General features: G+C 44.9%; 1 protein-coding gene across 4 annotated transcripts in view; it reads right to left on the bottom strand.

Annotated features, from left to right (window-relative positions):
* Positions 1-21,625, bottom strand: part of LOC147011065 (sodium- and chloride-dependent GABA transporter ine-like) — a 133,369-nt gene that overhangs the window by 18,372 nt on the left and 93,372 nt on the right. For all 4 annotated transcript variants that reach the window (XM_085859603.1, XM_085859604.1, XM_085859601.1 and 1 more), the window contains one exon: positions 11,616-11,715. In XM_085859603.1, coding sequence (XP_085715729.1) covers positions 11,616-11,715 — 100 coding nt within the window. The remainder of the gene's footprint in view (positions 1-11,615; positions 11,716-21,625) is intronic.

Below are 21,625 nucleotides of genomic sequence, written 5' to 3'. Positions count from 1 at the left end.
CTCTGCTCCAGAACAACACATTTCTTATCATTTAGGGCAAAAGTCTTTTGGCCAGAAATGACAGCCAATTCAATTTGCAGCATAAAAGTTACATTTCTGAAACTCCATTTGTTACAATTTAAAATACATTAATATAAATTTTTCCCCCACAGAGGGAAACCACGGGGTAACATCCCTGGGTCAGATTGCGGGAGAGTGTGTCGGAGTGGTGCTGAGGTGTCGTCCACCAGACGGCGGTCTCCTTGGGTTAACCTGAGGCGGTCCCTTCGGGTGGGTGCCTGGAATGTCCTATCCCTAAGAGAGGATGATCACCTGTCTCTGTTATCATCTGAGCTCAAGCGTTTGGACATCGGGATTGCAGCTCTCTCTGAGATTCGGAGACCAGATTGCGGCGAGATAATGGTGGGTGGTTACACCTACTATTGGTCTGGTCGCTCCGATGGTTACCATACCCAAGGAGTTGCTGTAGCTGTGTCCAATAAGCTGACCCCAATGATAATTGAGGTAACACCGGTCAACGAGCGTATTATGAGATTAAGGATTCGTCACTCCTTCGGTGTCATTTCCCTGGTCTCTGTTTATGCTCCGACTGAGGCGAGTGATCTCACCGTGAAGGATGCATTCTACGCCACACTCGAGTCTGTGGTTGATCAGTGCCCCAGATGAGATACACTTCTAGTCTTGGGGGATTTCAATGCATCGACTGGAACTGATAGGGACGGTTATGAGGTGTGTGTTGGTCCTGTGGGGGAAAAATTTATATTAATGTATTTTAAATTGTAACAAATGGAGTTTCAGAAATGTAACTTTTATGCTGCAAATTGAATTGGCTGTCATTTCTGGCCAAACGACTTTTGCCCTAAATGATAAGAAATGTGTTGTTCTGGAGCAGAGTGACCGAGCTGATAAATGAACCTTTGCTTTGAAAATGTACGAAGTGGCTTTATGTCTAAAAGACACATCTACAGTCTGGGTGAATATCCCCCAACCTCTCTCTCATGGAAGTATAAAATGTTTTGAAAGGCACATTTTCTTAGTACGAGCACGTGAGGAAGTATAGTTTCTCAGTGGCTCGTACTCCTTGGAACTGACCAAGTACCAAGTTAGAATAAAACTCTCTGATGTAATGTAGAAGTGAATTGAATCGGGTTGGTCTAACTGTTAACTAAAATAAGAATAAATGAAATAGAACCAAATAATATTGCAATCAAATGGGGATTCTTAAGTTCATTGTACAAAGGTGAGAAGTGTATGGTGTATAATTAGGAAATAAATTGTTTCACAAGGAAGGACTTGTGTGGACATCAGTTTTATCAGTGTCGATAGGGTTTTTTGTAGGGTTTTATAATCAAATCGGACAAACGTTAAACTCTGTCTGAAGTCAAATAGGATTCCACAATCGACCAGTTAGAATCCTTCAGGAGGACAACGATCACAACAAGGTGGGTTAAAAAAATCCACATCAGTTGGTGCCGTGACTCGGATTCGAACCGACGTTGGTGCGGTGCTCGTGACCGGAGGTGCTTAATCTGCTGGAGGCAGTGCCTGGAGGAACGACAAGTGCTTGAGCGAAGGTAAGGGAGAGCGCTCTCAGCAGGTAACGCATTTCGAACAAAGAAAAGTTCATTGTCAGATAATTTTATTGAGAGAAAGAAGAGGGTCTGGCGGAGAGAGTCCGTTTTAAAGTAAACAATAAGTAATGTAGTTGTTTTAGAAAAGTGCTGGAGAAGAAGAAGAGTCAGATCACAAGAAGAGGCTCGTTGAGGAGCCAGATGCGTAATTAAATAGGCATGATGAAGCGACATGCCACATGTTTGCATTGATACGGACCGGCTGTGAGAGAGACGCCGAGGACACGGCTGAGACGCCGAGATAGGGTTAAAATAGATAAACATTGTCAGTTACCTGTTTGTAAGAGTTTTAAGAGTTACTTTTTGTTCATTGAACTCACTGGAAGTTTGTTGGCAGTGAGGTTGTTATATTATATTGTGTGGAGGTTTTACAGATTTGTAAATGCAATGATTTGCACGAAACGTTTTTTAGAGTGCAAGAGATGATTAACCAGCTGGGAGCGTGGTTGGTGATTTGTTCCTGAGAGTAAAAAAAAAAATGAAACTTGTGCGATTCCAATATTCACTGCAATGAAACGTGTTCTGTTGGGATTTTGACGATATTTTAACTCGTGCTGAGTTGAGCTGTGGGTCTGTTTGAAATGGCATGTTATACATTCTTGGCATTGTATTTCCACGCAAAGGTCGCAAACTACACTGTGTGAGACCCCCTCCACTCGATCTGTGGGGGGTGGCCTCTCTTTACACTGAGTCTTTGTTCGAGCCTTTGCTTTAAGTGTGAAATTCGATTCATATGCAGATTCAAGAGGATGAGATAGAAATGTGATTGGTATTTGTCACGTGATCACACGCGAGTCTATGAGATGCAATGCTGTCTAATGTATGTGTTGAAGCCATGTCAGAGTAATGCAAACTGTGGGTTTTGCCTGTCAGAGTTTTTTTACCTTTTTCTTCCCACCGGATGTGGAGAGAACTTCCTGTTCCTTGTTCCTTGGTGTTTGTGGCGCACCCTCTCGACTGAATCTGTTTAAAGTGAAGTCCATTTAGGAAAAAGTGTTGAAGTTTTATTTTACAACCATCGGGATTTTGAATAACTTGTGAAATAACAATTGTGAATGTGGATATACTGTATGTGATTTAAATGTAGAAACGTGATTTGGAATGATGTTAATGATTTGATGATGTTTAGCACGTGGGGCAATTCACAGATAATAGATGATTCCCTCGGATGGACGTTGAAATATTGTTTTATTCGTCTGCGAATGTTGAGGTTGCCTGAACTTGTGCCAGGAAGGCAATGGCAAACAACCCAGTGTAACCATTTGATCGATTCAGTCAAGGTAAATTCATGATTTAATTGGATAGATGCTGAAGATTTAATTTTTCATTTATGGATTTTAAAAGGAAATATTTTGTTTTGACCAAAAAGTTGTTTAAGAGAGTTTGGATGTTTATTAGTCTGAAGTTTAAGATGCTTTTCCAAGACTGGGATAAAGATTGTGGAGGGTGAAGCTGCATGTTTAGACAGAGTGTTTGAGCTGCAATATAAATGATATTCGCCTGATAACAGATTTGACAAGTGATTTGACAATTTTTGAACAACTGTTTAAAATGATTTATTTGTTTTGATAAAAGAAAATGGATTCGTAATTGAGAAGGTCGGAGGAAGTGATAGATGGTTTGTGTATGTGAATTGGAAAAATGGCAGCATGTTTGCTGTTTTGGTGAGAGAGAAGTGGATAGATGGAGACATGTCAGAGATTTAAAATGTCGATGGAAATAGCAAATGAGATGGATGTTTTGAGTATACGTACAACTGGGATTTCTGTATATTTTAGCATGTTGTTTTGGGAAATAACAAGGAAAGGGATTAAAATATTGATATGACATATAATGCAAGTTAAATGCTTCCATAACAATCTTTGTTAGTCTTGTAGAACTACATGTGCCCATGACATTTATTGATTGGTGTTTAATTGATGCTTTGTTTGTTTCGGAGTGTTGAAAGCAGTCTTTGAAGCAATGTACGATTTCATCTAAATGAACTTTGGAATGAAATTCCACACAAAGATTGGACGATGGGAGAACCCAGATTTGGGTGATTGAGCATTCAACACATGATTATGCCTCCCCTTCCTGAGGAGATAAGATGGACCAATGTGGGAAAAGAAAGAAAAAACCCACTGAGGAGAAGGTTGAGCAAAGTCTTAACGTCGGCGTTGTGTGGTGCCTGCATGGAGGAATGTTCTCAGCCACACTCTCGATTGCCGCTCTGCAAATACATCGTGAACATGCTGTGGTTGCTTCAATGTACGACAGGCCTGGAATTCCACACTGCGCTCCTTCAACCCAGTGTCTGGCCCAAACTTGTACTTGCCCACATCTACCTTCTCCTCAGCTCAAGGAGTGCTTCGATTGTGTTTCCCATTGGGTGCCGCTCTATCCACACCCTGACCTGTTTATCTTCTGACTTCGGGTAGCATGTTTTCAATGTGTGACACATGCTGATGAACAGGCCATATATTAAATGGAAACTCACTCATTTTCTGATATGAGCACACGCTGCCATTGTTGATTGAACTTGAATAATGGAAATCTTTTCTCCTTCAGGAATGGGATATGGTAATCATGTGTAAGAAAAATTATTCAAATTTTCCTTAAAAAAAAACGGGGGAGTGTGGGGGAAAAATTTATATTAATGTATTTTAAATTGTAACAAATGGAGTTTCAGAAATGTAACTTTTATGCTGCAAATTGAATTGGCTGTCATTTCTGGCCAAAAGACTTTTGCCCTAAATGATAAGAAATGTGTTGTTCTGGAGCAGAGTGACCGAGCTGATAAATGAACCTTTGCTTAGAAAATGTACGAAGTGGCTTTATGTCAAAAAGACACGTCTACAGTCTGGGTGAATATCCCCCAACCTCTCTCTCATGGAAGTATAAAATGTTTTGAAAGGCACATTTTCTTAGTACGAGCACGTGAGGAAGTATAGTTTCTCAGTGGCTCGTACTCCTTGGAACTGACCAAGTACCAAGTTAGAATAAAACTCTCTGATGTAATGTAGAAGTGAATTGAATCGGGTTGGTCTAACTGTTAACTAAAATAAGAATAAATGAAATAGAACCAAATAATATTGCAATCAAATGAGGATTCTTAAGTTCATTGTACAAAGGTGAGAAGTGTATGGTGTATAATTAGGAAATAAATTGTTTCACAAGGAAGGACTTGTGTGGACATCAGTTTTATCAGTGTCGATAGGGTTTTTTGTAGGGTTTTATAATCAAATCGGACAAACGTTAAACTCTGTCTGAAGTCAAAGAGGATTCCACAATCGACCAGTTGGAATCCTTCAGGAGGACAACGATCACAACAAGGTGGGTTAAAAAATCCACATCAGTCCCCATGGGTCAGGAACTATGAACCAGAATGGCACTAAGTTCCTTGACTTTGCAAAAAGTCATGGACTTAGGGTTGCTGGTTCATGGTTTCAGCGCCCACAAGCTCATCGCTGGACTTGGTATTCCAACGCTGGCTGTGTGGCAAAGGAGATTGACCATGCCCTCATTGACGGTCGTTGGAGGATGATCCAGAACTGCAGGGTCTACCGGAGTGCTCAGTTCCTCAATACTGACCACAGGCTTGTTGTAGCAACTCTAAAGCTGCACCTTAAATCCTGGAGAATGGTACCATCCCAGCCGAGGCTGGATGTTGCCAAGCTCAGGGATGAGAGAGTAGCTGAGGAGTTTGCGAACAGGCTGAGTGGACACTTGGGGGGTCTGGGTGCTTTGGGGGGTCCTGAAGAGTTGTGGACCGCCTTCAAGACCACCGTCCTTGATGTTGCCGGTGGATGCCTTGGAGCTCACCGCAGGGCAAAGAAGAATTTTGTCTCACAAAGGACACTTGATACCATTGACCAGAGTCGCAGGGCCAGGCTGAATGGCAGAGCTGAGCTGTTCAGGGAGCTGAGGCGTAAAACTGTACGTGTACTGAGGGTGGACAAGGAGGCCTATGTGCGAGGAATCTGTGAGGGGGTAGAGCATCACCTGTGGACTGGATTTTCAGCACTTTTCAGCACTTGTATGGACTGGATTCTAGGGAGGATGTCGGAGAGATCAAGTTGCGGTGCGTCATTTGGGAATGTCAAGATCTCGGACCTTGACTTTGCAGATGATGCAGTCATCTTTGCGGAGACTTTAGACATCCTCTTGGGGGCCCTCGAGGTGCTGAATGAGGAGTCGGAGCCGTTGGGATTACGGGTTTCTTGGGTCAAAACTAAGATCCAAGCTTTCGGTGACATCTTGGATGCTGCTGTCCTGTCTGTGTCTGTTTGTGGTGAGGATGTTGAGGTCGTGGAGAGATTCACTTACCTTGGCAGTGATATTCATGTCTCTGCTGGCTGCGAGTCAGAGGTCAATAGATGTCTGGGTCGGGCCTGGGGAGTCATGGATTCACTGGATCATGGGGTGTGGCGCTGCCGGTACCTGTGCGGGAGGACGAAAGTCCGAGTCTTCAGGTCCTTGGTACTTCCAGTCTTGCTCTATGGGTGCGAGACTTGGACTCTGACCAAGGATCTGAGATGGAGACTTAATTCCTTTGGTACCAGGTCTCTTCGGAGAATCCTTGGCTATCGCTGGTCGGATTTTGTGTCCAACGAGCGGTCGCTGAGAGAGACTCGGATGAGATTTGTTACCTGCATAGTCCGTGAGCGTCAGTTGCGGCTGTATGGACATGTGGCTCGTTTTCCTGACTCTGATCCTGCTCACCAGATTCTCTCAGCGAGGGAGTCTCATGAGTGGAGGAGGTCAGTGGGTCGACCACGTGCCTCATTGTTGCAACAGGTTGACCATCATCTCAAGGAGATGGGGATGGGCCTGGCATCTGCCTGGGGGATGGCCAGACGGAGGCCCCTGGAGTACCGGCGGAAAGTGGACGCAGCGACGTGCTGTTCTAGCACATGCTCCCATACCTGACCTGACCTGCTGGGTGTCCATACCCATACACACTCCTCACCAGGAATCCTGGTGTGGGAGACGGTCGAGTTGCCGACAAGCTGATCATGAAACAGGTTAATACAGATTTACATTATACCCGAAGTAAGTCACAGATCTGATCTGATCTGGCCTGACCTGACAATAATTCGTTATGCCACAATAATTTGTCCAGGGTACCAGTGATTTTCAAAGTCAATGCAATAATATAATTATTATCAACAGTTTTTTGTACACTGTTCCATCCCAATTCCATATCCAGGTGATGCATGACGTCATCGCCAGGCGCTGAAGGAAGGGAGTACTGTATTCAGTTTTTACTGTTTTTCTTTCTTGCTTTCTTTCTTGTTTGTCTGGCGATATCTCAGCCATACTGTGTGCTCGGAAGCTGAGATTTGAGGACAAAAGTGACGATGTGCTTTGGCAAAAACTTTGTTTAATTCTTTTAAATTAATCAATTAATTGATGAATTACTTAATTATTACAGATTTATTAATTACTTATTTGTTTTCTTTCACATCTGGGCAATATCTCAGGCACCTTTTGAATAAGGAAGCTGATATTTGGGCATGACAGTGAACAAGTGACTTGGCTATAAAAGTTTTTTTTGATTTATCGATTTGTGAATTAATTATTCATTTATCAATGACTTACTTAATTTTCAAAAAGTTACAGATTCAGACGAAACAGTGGTGGATTTGGTATGCAATTAGCCAATTGATTAAGAAATTAATTATTTTACAATTATTATTGATTTCTTTTAATTTTGCAATTATTCAATCAATCAGTTATTGTACACCACTCCCTCCCAATTCCGTCTTCATGTGCTGCACGGCGGGTGCACACCTAATGTTGCGTGCTCGAGGATTATTTTTTTTTTTATTTGGCATGGTTGCAGTGTACGTTGAATGTATCTGTACTTATATTTGTTTCTTTTTGCCATGTTTCGTTCGAGTACAAAGTTTTTTTTGGTGGGAATTGGGGGGGGGGGGGGGACCATCAAACCCAATGAACCATCAAATAATAATCATGCACAAAATAGGGCAAAACTGAAGGAGGTAAATGAAACAGTCTACTTTTCTGGATGTAATGGCACCTGTTATTTACAACTGATGTTCCCAGTTTGACAGTTATGATGAATGATTTGTCTTAAAGAGGCTTATATGGAATATTCTGATCGGTAAAAATGTATCTTTTGCAGCAAGTAGTTAATTGTGAATTGAAGGGGAAAGCCTGGTGTTGGCGCAGTGGTAAGGGCAGTGGCTTGGGACCCAAGAGGTCCTGAGTTCAAGCCCCGTTGGGACACTGAATTAATATATGTATGTATATGTATATATATGTATATATATATATATATATATATATATATATATATATGTATCTATATATATATATATATATATATATATATATATATATAAATATATATATAAACCAAGTAGAAAAGACCAGGGGGTTGACTCAGCCTGCCATCCTTCCGAGGTCGGCGAAATGAGCACCAGTTGTACTGGGCCCGGTGTATGCCCCGGTTAGAATAGGTGTACCATATCCCTGTGTGTCGTAAGAGGCGACCAGGGTTGCGTCAGGAAGGGCATCCGGCGTAAAAACCTATGCCAAATCATTATGCGGACAACAAAACGAATTTCCATACCGGATCGGTCGAGGCCCGGGTTACCAACGACCGCCACCGGTACCGGTGGTCAGCAGGGTACCAGTGGAAATTGTGCTACTGCTGGGCGAAGGAGGAGAAGGAGACGGGGAAGGCGAGTCCGGAGGCAGTGGGAGAGGGGGAAGGGTAGAAGTGTGGAGGTGAGAGTTGGAACTCTGAATGTTGGGACGATGACTGGCAAAGGGCGAGAGTTGGCTGATATGATGGAGAGAAGAAAGGTGGACATACTGTGTGTACAAGAGACCAAGTGGATGGGGAGTAAGGCGAGGAGCATTGGAGGTGGTTTCAAACTGTTCTACCATGGTGTGGATGGGAGGAGAAATGGTGTCGGGATAATCCTGAAGGAAGATCATGTCAAGAGGGTATTGGAGGTGAGGAGGGTGTCTGACCGAGTGATGAGTGTGAAGTTGGAAATTGAAGGGGTGATGATGAATGTCATCAGTGCATATGCCCCACATATGGGGTGTGAGATGGAATATAAAGAAGATTTCTGGAGTGAGTTAGATGAAGTGGTGGAGAGTGTATCCAAGGATGAAAGAGTGGTGATTGGAGCAGATTTCAATGGACATGTTGGGGAAGGGAATAAAGAGGATGAGGAGGTGATGGGGAGGTACGGTCTCAACAAGAGAAATGTGGAAGGGCAAATGGTGGTAGAGTTTGCAAAAAGAATGGAAATGGCAGTGGTAAACACGTATTTCAAGAAGAAGGAGGAACACAGGGTGACATACAAGAGTGGAGGAAAGTGCACACAGGTGGATTACATCTTAAGTAGGAGATGCAACCTGAAAGAGATTAGTGACTGTAAGGTTGTGGCAGGGGAGAGTGTAGCTCGACAGCATCGATTGGTGGTCTGTAGGATGACTTTAGAGGTGAGGTTGAGGAAGAGAGTGAGGGCTGAACCAAGGACCAGATGGTGGAAGCTGAAGGAGGAAGACTGTTGCGTGAAATTTAGGGAGGAGGTGAGACAGGCGTTGGATGGTGGTAAAGATGGGTGGGATGATTGGGCAACGACAGCAGAAGTTGTGAGGGAGATAGCTAGGAAGGTACTTGGTGTGACATCTGGACAGAGGAAGGAAGATAAGGAGACTTGGTGGTGGAATGAGGAAGTACAGGAAAGTATAAGGAAGAAGGGGTTGGCTAAAAAGAAGTGGGATAGTCAGAGAGATGAAGAAAGTCGGCAGGAGTACAAGGAGTGGCGTCGAAAAGCAAAAAGAGAGGTGGCAAAGGCCAAGGAAAAGGCATATGACGAGCTGTATGAGAAGTTGGATACAAAAGAAGGGGAAAAGGATTTATACCGATTGGCAAGACAGAGGGACCGAGCTGGGAAGGATGTGCTGCAGGTTCGGGTGATAAAGGACGCAAATGGGAATGTGCTGACGAGCGAGGAGAGTGTGTTGAGAAGGTGGATGGAGTACTTTGAGGAGCTGATGAATGAAGAAATGAGAGAGAGAGAAGGTTGGAAGAGGTGGAGATAGTGAATCTGGAAGTGGGGTGGATCAGTAAGGATGAAGTGAGGACTGCTATGAAGAAGATGAAAAGTGGAAAGGTGGTTGGCCCAGATGGAATACCAGTGGAGGCATGGAAGTGCTTAGGAGAGATGGCAGTGGGGTTGTTAACCAGATTGTTTAATAAAGTCTTGGAAAGTGAGAGGATGCCGGAGGAGTGGAGATTAAGTGTACTGATTCCGATTTTCAAGAATAAGGGTGATGTGCAGAGCTGTGGAAATTACAGAGGGATAAAGTTGTTAAGCCACACCATGAAGTTGTGGGAAAGAGTAGTGGAAGCTCGGTTGAGAGGAGAGGTGATGATCTGTGAGCAGCAATATGGGTTTATGCCAGGAAAGAGCACCACTGATGCGATGTTTGCTTTGAGAATGTTGATGGAGAAGTATAGGGAAGGCCAGAAAGAGTTACATTGTGTGTTTGTGGATTTAGAGAAAGCTTATGATAGGGTGCCAAGAGAGGAGTTGTGGCATTGTATGAGGAAGTCGGGAGTGATGGAGAAGTATGTGAGGATCGTGCAGGATATGTATGAGGACAGTGTGACAGCGGTGAGGTGTGCGGTAGGAATGACGGACCGGTTTAAGGTTAAAGTGGGATTGCACCAAGGATCGACCCTGAGCCCTTTCCTGTTTGCAATGTTGATGGACAGGTTGACGGACGAGATCAGACTGGAGTCTCCATGGACCATGATGTTCGCGGATGACATCATGATCTGTAGGGAGAGTAGGGAGCAGGCTGAATCGAGCCTTGAGAGGTGGAGGTACGCACTGGAGAGAAGGGGAATGTTAGTCAGTAGGAGAAAGACGGAGTACATGTGCGTAAATGAGAGGGAGGGTGGTGGTATGGTGCGGTTTCAAGGAGTTGAGGTGGGAAAGGCGGATTGGTTTAAATACTTGGGATCAACTGTCCAAAGTAACGGAGAGTGTGGGAGAGAAGTGAAAAGAGAGTGCAGGCAGGATGGAGTGGGTGGAGAAGAGTTGCAGGAGTGATTTGTGACAGAAGGGTAGCTGCAAGAGTGAAGGGGAAAGTATACAAGACGGTAGTGAGACCAGCTATGTTGTATGGTTTGGAGGCGGTGGCGCTAACAAAAAGACAGGAAGCAGAGCTGGAGGTGGCAGAGTTAAAGATGCTGCGATTCTCGTTGGGAGTGACGAGGATGGATAGGATAAGAAATGAGTGTATTAGAGGGACAACGCAGGTAGGACGGTTTGGAGACAAAGTGAGAGAGGCGAGATTGCGATGGTTTGGACATGTGCACAGGAGGGAAACGGAGTATATCGGGAGAAGGATGTTGAAGATGGAGCCGCCAGGCAGGAGGAGAAGAGGAAGGCCAAAGAAGAGGTTCATGGATGCGGTGAGGGCGGACATGCGGGTGGTTGGAGTGTCAATGGAAGATGTGGAGGATAGAGCAAAATGGAGACAGTTGGTCCGCTGTGGCGACCCCTAGCGGGAGCAAGCCGAAAGAGGAAGAAGATATGGAATATTCTGATCGGTAAAAATGTATCTTTTGCAGCAAGTAGTTAATTGTGAATTGAAGGGGAAAGTCTGATTCAGTCATGTTCCATATTGTCACACGAGGTTACAAAAAAGAAAACTGGCACAGGGGGATGCCATTTGGCTCATCATGCCTGTGCGACATCAAAACAAACTTCCACATTCTCTTCAATCGAGAACTTCAAAACAACTGTTCTCCACCATCTTAGACCACCCTCCCATACAAGCCATGATCTTTTCCACTCCCCATTAACCCTCCCAAAGCCCTCCTCTTCCCAAGTTTCCAGTTTTTCCTTGATGCAGCATTGATTGTCAAATATTAAAGACTTTTTCTTAAACTATTTAAAAAATTTTTTTTATCACATTCTTTAATTTGTTTCACATACTCACCATATATCCAGCAGATTACAACTAGTTCGAGGAATGTCATAAGTGGAAAGATGAAGAAAATAATTTGACCTTCCATCAGCTGGAACAAATACATTCCACTCTGCAGGAAGAGGTGAAGGATTGGTCATGGTTGATTTGTCCATAATATACTGGGTGGCAAAATAACTGGTTAAAAATAAAATGTGTACCAGCACAACATTGTCACAATCATTGTTGTGTACAAGCAATACTGAGATTACTTGGGATAGACAACATGCTACCCAAAGACTGATTGCAAAGAACGTCACCAAGCAATAAACAAAGGATATTTGAAAAGTTTACTTATTGCACTTAAACCCGCTTTGTTCTCGAACGAAACTTGTCAAAGTGTCAATTTTATTAATCAGTGTTCTGTATGCTCTCATAACAAAGGCTTGTTCAAAATTTCACGTAAACATCTGAAATGGTAAAAAGAGTTAGGCCTGGACAGATATACTGAAACTCAAATGGGAAATAAATAAATAAACATGGAAGAGATTTCAAAAAAATAACCCGGCTGTCTCGTGCTGCTGCACAGCAGATGGGCTCATCAGGGCTATTTATACTTTCTCACACACACACACACGCACGCACGCACGCACGCACGCACGCACGCACGCACTATGATACTCGAGGGAAACGAATGATGCGGAGATGCTGGCAGAGGATGGGCAAGGGGGCAGAATGGCGAGAGGAGAGAAAGGACGAGGGAGGGTTTTGACGATGGGAGGAGAAAAGTGTGTTGAAAAGAAAAGAAAACACAAAATATTGGAACACAGACTCCACAGAGAAATGATGTTTCTGTGTCTTTGAGAATCTGAGCAAATGAGATGCGCACTGGAAAGGAAATAATCTGCACCCCCTCTGATGAAGAAAAAGATTGTCTCACAGAGAGCGGAATCTGCAAGGAGTCAAAAGACTGAGGTGCTACCTGTTTTTGGCAAAGAAAAGAACAAGCTCCACAGAAGAAATATGAAGAAGGAAAATTGGTGGAAAGGGAAGAAATAAATCATCTTTCAATGCTGGGTCCATTCAGCCCATGAACTTTGGGGGATAAAAGGTAAGAGGAACGATACATGGAGCAGTTGCGGAAAACAAAACAGGCCACCAGACGAAAGACGGTCCCATTGTATAAAGGAGACCCAGCAGTGAGATTGACCGGTGATGGAGTGAGGAGATATGGACCCAACCCATTGACATGGACCGGCGAGCACTTGCGCTGACGGGCAGAGGGCGGGTAGGTGGGAGTGAGGATGGGAGGGATTGACAATGATGGGAACAAAGAGGAGGGAGAGCGACAAAAGGAAGGTGAGGAAGAAGAAGAAGGGGGATAAGAAGTTCAGGGGGCAGATAATGATGGGCTGGAACAGGAGGTAAAATGGCAGAATGAGGGAAAGGAAGAAGACGAAGAGCCACATGAACTGGGGGAATTGCTGGACAACAAAATATGAGATGAGATTGATATCACTAAGGGATGAGATAGATACCACATTTATACAGATATAAAACATAATTAATGGTGATAATAAAACACCTGTTGAGGGATTCATGTCACGCATTATGCAAATCGTAGTAGTCTTTTTCTCAAGTTGTAGACTTGTGTCCGATAACCATAATGTCCTAGTCCTAATCTATTTTTAATGTTTACCCGTGTCCACATAGAGATATGCTTTATTTTAATAATCCCCCACTTGCACGTGTAGTGGTGATGTTTAGATAACTTTGAATTAAAAAGAATTTTTTTGGAAATTTTTGGGTGAAAAAAGAAAGCACAAAATTGCGTATTTCACCAAAAAAATCAGCAGCTGCGGCAATTAAGAAATTGTTTTTCGTAATCAGCACAAAATTCTGATTCAGTAATCATCCTCAAACCTTTTGGCCTCAGACACATGACTAAAAGTGTCGTTTCTCTTGGACAACTTGTCAAAATGCCCCTAACTGAAGGGGGTTGCCAGCAAACCTTGAGCACCCTGCAGAAATATGTGGGGGGTGGAGGGGGGGGACAGACTATCTCGGACAGAGCATGGGGGGCGAGGCCAGAGAAGAGATGATGGAAGATGGAAAGACCAACGACCTGCCTGCGTTGAGAGAGTGAGAGACCCAACGACTCAGCCACATCATGGGAGATACCAACGATCCTAAATGCCTTAGTTTCCACAGTGTGAAGCCAAGAAAGGTGAGAGGCAGGAGTGTAAGCTCAGAGGGGAGAGCAGTCCTCCTTCAGGCTGTGGACGAAAGCTTTGTATGTCATCAGGAGCTCAGGTGTGCCAAGGAAGGACTTTGCATGATGAAGGATGCCCAGTCGGCAACTGGCTTTGGAGGCCAGTTTGGAAATGTGACATTCCCTGAATGATCATGGCAAACAGCGAGACCCAGAAGCTTGAATGAAAGGAATTCTTCAAGAGGATTGTTGAGAAAGTAGATGGGGGTTGGGTGAGGTTCAGATGGTCCTTTTGGAGAGACATCGTGAGAGTGTGAGATTTGTTAGGGTTGAAAGACATGTTCCACGTGTTGGACCAGCTTGTGATTTTATCCAAATCTGCAGAAAGTGAAGAGGCTGTTGCTAGCTGATCTGAGGGATGACAGTGGTAGAGCAGAGGGTGGAGTCATCAGCAAAGAGATAAAGAGGATTTTCCAGACAGTTAGAGAGATCATTGATGAAAACTAGACAAAGAACAGGGCCCAAACATCGCATTGAGGAGCTCCAGCCTGGACAGGAAGAGGGAATGAGAGAACTCCATTAAGGGCCACACATTGGGTGACACGAGAGGAAGTCTGCAAGCCACGAGTGGAGATGGCCTTGGATACCATAGGAAGAGATTTTGCTGAGCAGGGCAGGGTGCCAGACCTTATCAAAGGGACGCAATATGTCTCGGAAGATGGCTCTGATTTCATGTCTGGCATTGAGTATCTCTCTCCATTGTTGGGAGAGCAAAAGCAGCATATCCATGGTAGAGTGACCTGGTCTGAATCCAAATTGATGATCGAAAATCAAGTCATTGGCAAAGATGAAAGATTTAATGCCTGAAGCGATGATGGATTTCATAACCTTGCTTGTGATTGGGATAAGGCTGATTGGTCTATAGTTGCAGAAATCTGTTTTTGGACCATTTTTATGTGGAGCGGTAATGTTTGCTGATTTCTAAGCAGATGGCAGATGCCAATGAACCAATGAGAGGGTGAATAGAATAGAGGGAGGAAGAGCAAGAGCAGCAGAGCAGGTTTTTAGGACACGTGGGCTGATGCCGTCTGGACTGGTTGTAGAATCTGAGTCGAGGTTTGAAAGCAACCTCTCCAACTTGTCAGGAGAAAAGGACACAGAGTCCAGAAACAGTTCGGTACGACTGGGCAAGGTGGGTACAGAAAGCGACGGGTTTGGGACACCCGGACACCAGGATTGAAGGACGGAGACATTTTTGATCGTTCAGACTTGAGATTCGAAAGATGTTGTTTCTGGCTCTCCTGAAAGTAGACACATAATTGTTGTGAGCTTTCTGGAAGGAACTGATATTGCCTTCCGCTGGATTCACCTTCCATGAGACAAAGGCAAGTTGTTCCAGAACAAGTTCCTCGCCACAAGCTTCAGTGTACCATGGGCAGGAGGAAGGGTAAGACAAATGAAGATGAGATGGGACAAATCTCTCCATGGTAGAGAGCAAGTTTCTTTGAAAGATTTCCCAGGATGATTTCATGTTGGAGGAAGTCGAGATGAGAGACCAGTCGAGACGATTGATGGCAGCTTGAAGTCCCTGCCTGTCAGCCTGAGTGAAATGTCAGACTCGACTGCAATGAGATGGTTCTCTAATAACAGCCAGAGTGATACGTACTTTGACAAGCATGTGGTCAGATTAACCGCTTGGAGCAGAGGAAGAACAGCAGATATTTTCACCGAAATTGGTCAAAATCAGATCCAGAAAAGATGGAGTACCGTTGGTTGATATCTGGGTCAGGAAGTTGACAGATTGTGTCAGTCCCAATGATTCAGATCAGGCCAGATCAGATCTGTGACTTGCTACAGGCATCATGTAAACCTGTCCTAACCTGTTTCATGGTTGGGTTATCGGCGACTAAACCGTCTCCCCCAAAGGTTTTCTGGTGAGGAGGGTGTATGAAATGGACACCCAGCAGAATTGAAACAAAACCTGTCAAAGGGTGTAGGAGCTCCTTGTGAGCCAACGGCCATCCATATCTCGTGCCCAACTGTGTCTACGAACATCCTTCTGCAGTTGGGTTACTTTTTGTTTGGAGGTTGGTGGCAGGATTTGCACTCTGGCCACCGTAAAACTCTTCATTCCGCAAAACGTAGTAAAAGCACAAAGAAATCTGAAAACCCACTTCGTCGGAGTACCTCCTGTGAAGCTGTGGTCCACAGGGCAGCTCACTGGATGACGGGATTGGTGCAAAGTCTTCGGGACACCTACTCTTTGATGAGAGGAGGAAAACCACGTGGTAACCTTCCTGGGTTAGATTGTGGTAGTGTGTGTCGGGGTGGTGCTGAGGTGTCATACCAGACGGTTGTCTCCTTGGGTTAACCTGAGGCGGTCCATTTGGGAGGGTGCCTGGAATGTCCTTTCCCTAAGAGAGGATGATCACCTGTCTCTGTTATCATCTGAGCTCAAGCTTTTGGAAATCGTTATTGCTGAACTCTCTAAGGTTGTGAGGTGGGATTGCGTGAGATAATGGTGGGTGGTTCTACGTTCTATTGTTCTGGTCCCTCTTTTGGTTACTGTGCCCAATGAGTTGCTGTAGCTGTTTGCAATAAGCTGACTCAAATGGTAATTGAGGTAACACCAGTCAACAAGGGAATTATGTGACGAAGGATTCATCACTCCTTGGGAGTCATTTCCCTGGTCTCTGTATATTCTCCGACTGAGGCGAGTGATCTCACTGTGAAGGACGCATTTTATGCCACGCTCGAGTCTGTGGTTGATCAGTGCCCCAAGCGAGATACTCTTCTCATCATTGGGGATTTCAACACATCAACTGGAACTGATAGGGAGGGTTATGAGACAAGTTTTGGTCCCCATAGGTCTGGAAATGTTAACCAGAATGGCCCTAAGTTCCTTAACTTTGCAAAAAGTCATGGACTTAGGGTGGCTGTTTCATGGACTTTGTATTCCAATGTTGGTGGTGTGACAAAAGAGATTGACCATGTGCTCATTGATGGTCACTGGAGGATGATCCAGAACTGCAAGGTCTATTGGAGTGCTCAGTTCCGCAATACCGACCACAGGTTTGAAGCAACTCTGAAGTTGCAGGTTAAATCCGGGAGAATGGGACCATCTCAGCCTCGGATGGATGTTGGCAAGCTCAAGGATGAGAGGGTAGCTGAGGAGTTTCCAAACAGGCTTATTGGGGATTTGGGGGGGGGGGTCTGGGTGCTTTGGGGAATTCTGAAGAGTTGTGGAGTGCCTTCAAGACCATCGTCCTTGATGTTGTCGGTGGATGTCTTGGAACTCACCAAAGGGTGAAGAATAATTAGGACTCTCAGGGGACACTGGATACCATTGACCAGAGTTGCAGGGCCAGGTTGAATGGCAGAGCTGAGCTGTTCAGAGAGCTGAGGCTTAAAACTGCACATGCACTCAGGGTGGACAAAGAGCTGAGCTGTTCAGGGAGCTGAGGTGTAAAACTGCATGTGCGCTAATGTGCCAGGATCTGTGAGGGAGCAGAGCATCAACTGTGGTCAAGTGATTCTCATCTTGCTTACAGGGGGATTCATGCATTGCGTTCCTTCAAGCCTGTCCCTCGGTATATTGCTGTTAGAGCGGAGGGTGGTCGGCTCTTGACAGAGGAGTCAGAAATGGAGACCTGCTGGGCCATTTATTTTGAGCTGCTGTATGAAGCTGTCCTACCAGCTGTTTAGATGGATGTGAGCGATGTTGCTATCCCTATTGCTGACCCTCCCATCAACTGTGATCGACCTTGGTTTGCAGAAACACAGGCTTTGGTGAACCGGGAGAAATGGGGTAAAGCTCCTGGGATTTATGGTATCCATGCTGAACTTTTCAAGGCTGGTGGAAATGCTGTACTCATATCGTTGCATACAGTTCGGCGTTCTGCCTGTAACACAGGCATCATCCCAACTGACTGGAAGAGGAGCCTTGTTGTCCTTCTTTGGAAAGGGAAGGGTGATCGCCAGGACTGCAACAACTACCGAGGGGTGACGCTGCTCTCATTGCTGGGCAAGGTCTTTGCTCGGATAATTAGTGATTGGGTTCACTAACATCTGCGTGAGCAGCAGCATCTATAGCAGTCAGGCTTTACACCCAAGAGTTGAGCAATTGACCGTAGCGTTGCTCTTCAGGTCCTCACCGAATGCAGAAGAGAGTTTTGGCAGGGGCTGCTTGCAGCCTATATTGATCTCTGTAAAGGGTTCAATTCAGTGAATCGGGATGCCCTCTGGAGGATTCTTTGTCTTTGTAGGGTGCCACCAAAACTGATCAATCTGATGTCTGAACTATACCCCGGTACTGAGAGTGCTGTGAGATGTGGTGGTACCATCTCTGACTTATTTCCTCTTGTTACTGGAGTTTGTCAGCAGTGTGTTCTGGCTCCCACACTTTTCAGCACCTGTATGTAGTGGATTCTGGGGAGAATGTCAGAGAGATCAAGTTGCGGTGCACCGTTTGGGAATGTCAAGATCTCTGACTGATTTCGCAGATGATGTGTCATCTTTGCAGAGACTCTAGATGTCCTTTTTGGGGCCATCGATGTACTGAATGAGGAGTTGGAGCTGCTGGGATTATGGGTTTCCTGGGTCAAAACTAAGATTCATTTTTTCAAGGACATATTGGATGCTGCTATCTTGTCTGAACCTGTTTGTGGCGAGGATGTTGTGGTCACGGAGAGATTCACTTACCTTGGCGGTGATATTCCTGTCTCTGTTGGCTGTGAGCCAGAGGTCAATAGATATCTGGGTCAGGCCTGGGGAGTCATGGATTTACTTGATCCCGGGGTGTGCTGCTGCCGGTACCTTTACGGGAGGATGAAATTCTGAATCTTCAGGTCCTTGGTGCTTCCAGTATTGCTCTATGGATATGAGACTTGGACGCTGATCAGAGATCTGACACAGCAACTTAATTCCTTTGGTATCAGGTCTCTTCAGAGAATCATTGGCAGTCACTGGTCGGACTTTGTGTACAATGAGCAATAGCTGAGAGAGACTCAGATGAGATTTTTTTTTACCTACATAGCCTGTGAGCCTCAGCTGCGGCTGTATGGACATGTGGCATATTTTCCTGATGCTGATCCTGCTCTCCAGATTCTCTCAGTGAGGGAGCTTTGTGAGTGAAGGAGGCCAATGGGCCAACCACGTGCCATGTGGTTGCAGCAGGTTGATCTCAATCTCAATGAGATGGGGATGGCTAGGCATCCACCTGGTTGGTGTTCAGACAGAGGACCCTGGAGTACCGGTGGAAAGTGGAAGCAGCTGACGTGCTGCCTGGCGCATACTCCCATACCTGACCTGTCCAATGAGTCACAGAGTTATTTTTCTGAAGTGTCATGCAAGGTGAGAGAGGTACCCACACTCGGCCAACTGGCATGATGACAATTGAAGTCACCACATATGAGGAAGAGACAGTTGGGATGAGAGGATAGAAGTTGGTCATTGTTTTTGGAGAGCGAGATGTAAATAGAGTCATCGCTGTTTGGTGGATGGTACAACACACACACATATACAGGAGGTGGGAGTGGAGGGGAAGCTGAAGCCAGAGGTATTCCCTGGGGTGTGGGGGAGAGAGGGCAGTGCATGGTCAGTGAGGAATAGAGTCTTTGATGAATAGAGCAACTCCACCACCAGGAGGAGGCTCAGGTCTGTCATACCGGAAGATGGAGTAACCAAGGAGCTATATGAGGGAGTCAGAGACGTCTTGAAGGAGGCAAGTTTCTGATAAGCAGATTATGTCTGATTTGTCATTGGCAACATGTTAGGAAAGATCTGTCAGGTCTGAGTGAAGGACCTGGATGTTTGAGGTCCACATTGTTAAGGAAGAGGGAGTGGAGGAGGTTTTGGGGAGGGAGTGGAGGGGTGCGTCAGATGAGGGAGGAGTGGGGGAGGTAAGGTGAGTTGTTGAAAGAGTTTGGGGGTTGCAGAAGAGCTTGGGAAAGGGCCATATGAGGAGGAGAAAAGGCTCGGTGGTGATGGATTGAGGTACATTGGGGAGTACTAAGAGAGGGGCAGAGGGCAATTGAGGATTGGAGTAGGTGGGGTGATAAGATGGAAGAGAGGGGTTGGGGGAAGGAGGCAGCTTTGTGGATGTGAGTGGGGGGCAACTTTGGGAAGGGGGAGTGATGGAGGAGATTGGAGGGAGAAGGGTGAGAGCAGAGAGTTGAAATACAGCTCAGTTTTTTTCATAAAATGACGTCTTGTTCGTGTTTAAATGAATGATATGCTTTGGGAGTTATCTCCCAAAATGAAATACATTCATCAAAACTGCACTAACAATAGTTTTGTACTTTAGCTTTTTACATTTCATTTTTTATTCTCTCACATTTATTCATGCAGATCTTGGCGACATAAATACATCCATTCAAAATCCTACAATTTAAAGGATATAAATATACAAATTAACTAGAACTACGTTGTCGATGGCACACCATCACATATTCCCACGCGCACTGCTTTGTCCCATTAACACTAGGTGAAATTTTATCTTGCAAAATGGATTGACTATTCTTTTCTATTTGATGTGCTTTATGACCAAAGACTTACTATGTTTACTAAATCAGAAGTCATTGCAAGGATGTCAACATTTCATGAAACATTAATTTTACACTGTCCAGCAATATAGAACTGTGCATCAATTTAATCATAGGAATGAACTGTGTATAATATTAATTATAATAATTATTCATAATCAATTAGATAAATACAGTAAAACCTGTGACTGTTTGTCACTCATGGGGGCCACATAAGTAAGTTCTTTATAAAATAATTTACCATGTACAATGGTAAATAAACTTAAAAAAAATCAGCCCCCATGACCCCACCCCTTCTGGCCCGGCCCCTAGGGGTCATATCAAAAATCCGAAAGTGTTGTGCACTTTCCCATACATATATCTACTATGTCCCAAAGTTTCAAGTTCCTATTTCAAACGGTGTAGGAGGAGTTACAGGGTAAGAAGGACGAACGGTCGGACGGACGGACGGACGACAGACGGACAGACGGACGGACGGACGGCGGAGGCAATCACAATATTCCCGCTTTTCTTCGAATGCGCGGGAATAAAAAGTACAAAATTACACTTCAAACAATAGCATGTACATTCACAATGTGGCCTTTGACTCCACAATGGCCAATGGGTCTATAGCAGCACGTTTATCATGTGCCTGAGTGTCCCATTTTTATTTTTTCGTCAGACTTGGTCATGCTGACCCCAGCATCGACAAAGATAGGTTCGCTCTGTGCTGACCTCACAGACCCCAGATAGAACGCAAGCATCCCTGGCTCCAATCAACTCGATTCACCCAACTGGTGAGAGTCACTCAGTTTCAAAAGAAAAGAGGGACAAAAACTGCCCAGACCTCAGAGGACAGAAGAGGGTGAAGACAAAAGAACGAATGTATCCATGTACAATGTTTTTAACAACCCACCCCCCATGGCCATGCAATGTGCCTTCGCGAATGTTCTTCGCTCATGCTCCTGCACCGGCCAATGAGATGGCAAGTTACCGTTGCCATCGAGTCATCCTGTCCACGGGGTGTTGCCAATGATACTGAGCAAACCAATGACATGACACCCTCAATGTGACATACGAAATCAGTATGTCAATGGAAGCACACCCTCGTGGCTCCTTATTATGGCCTGTGCCATGACGAACACCTTTGTTCTCAGAGCACAAGCTGTGACGGGAGTTTGTTGGCCGACACACGAACCACCAACACATCCGAATGCACCCCTCCTTCCCTTGCCTGAGCACCTTGTCTGGATTTACAAGTAGGACATGTACCAATTAAACTTTCCTGTCTACTCCCCTATGTGTACTAT

This window comes from Eptatretus burgeri, chromosome 16 (assembly GCF_056783735.1).
Source record: "Eptatretus burgeri isolate ZD-2024b chromosome 16, Ebu_testis_v1, whole genome shotgun sequence".
NCBI classification, from domain to species: Eukaryota; Metazoa; Chordata; class Myxini; order Myxiniformes; family Myxinidae; genus Eptatretus; species Eptatretus burgeri.
Note: the sequence above shows the minus strand (reverse complement) of the source record. Positions and strands in the feature narration are given on the sequence as shown.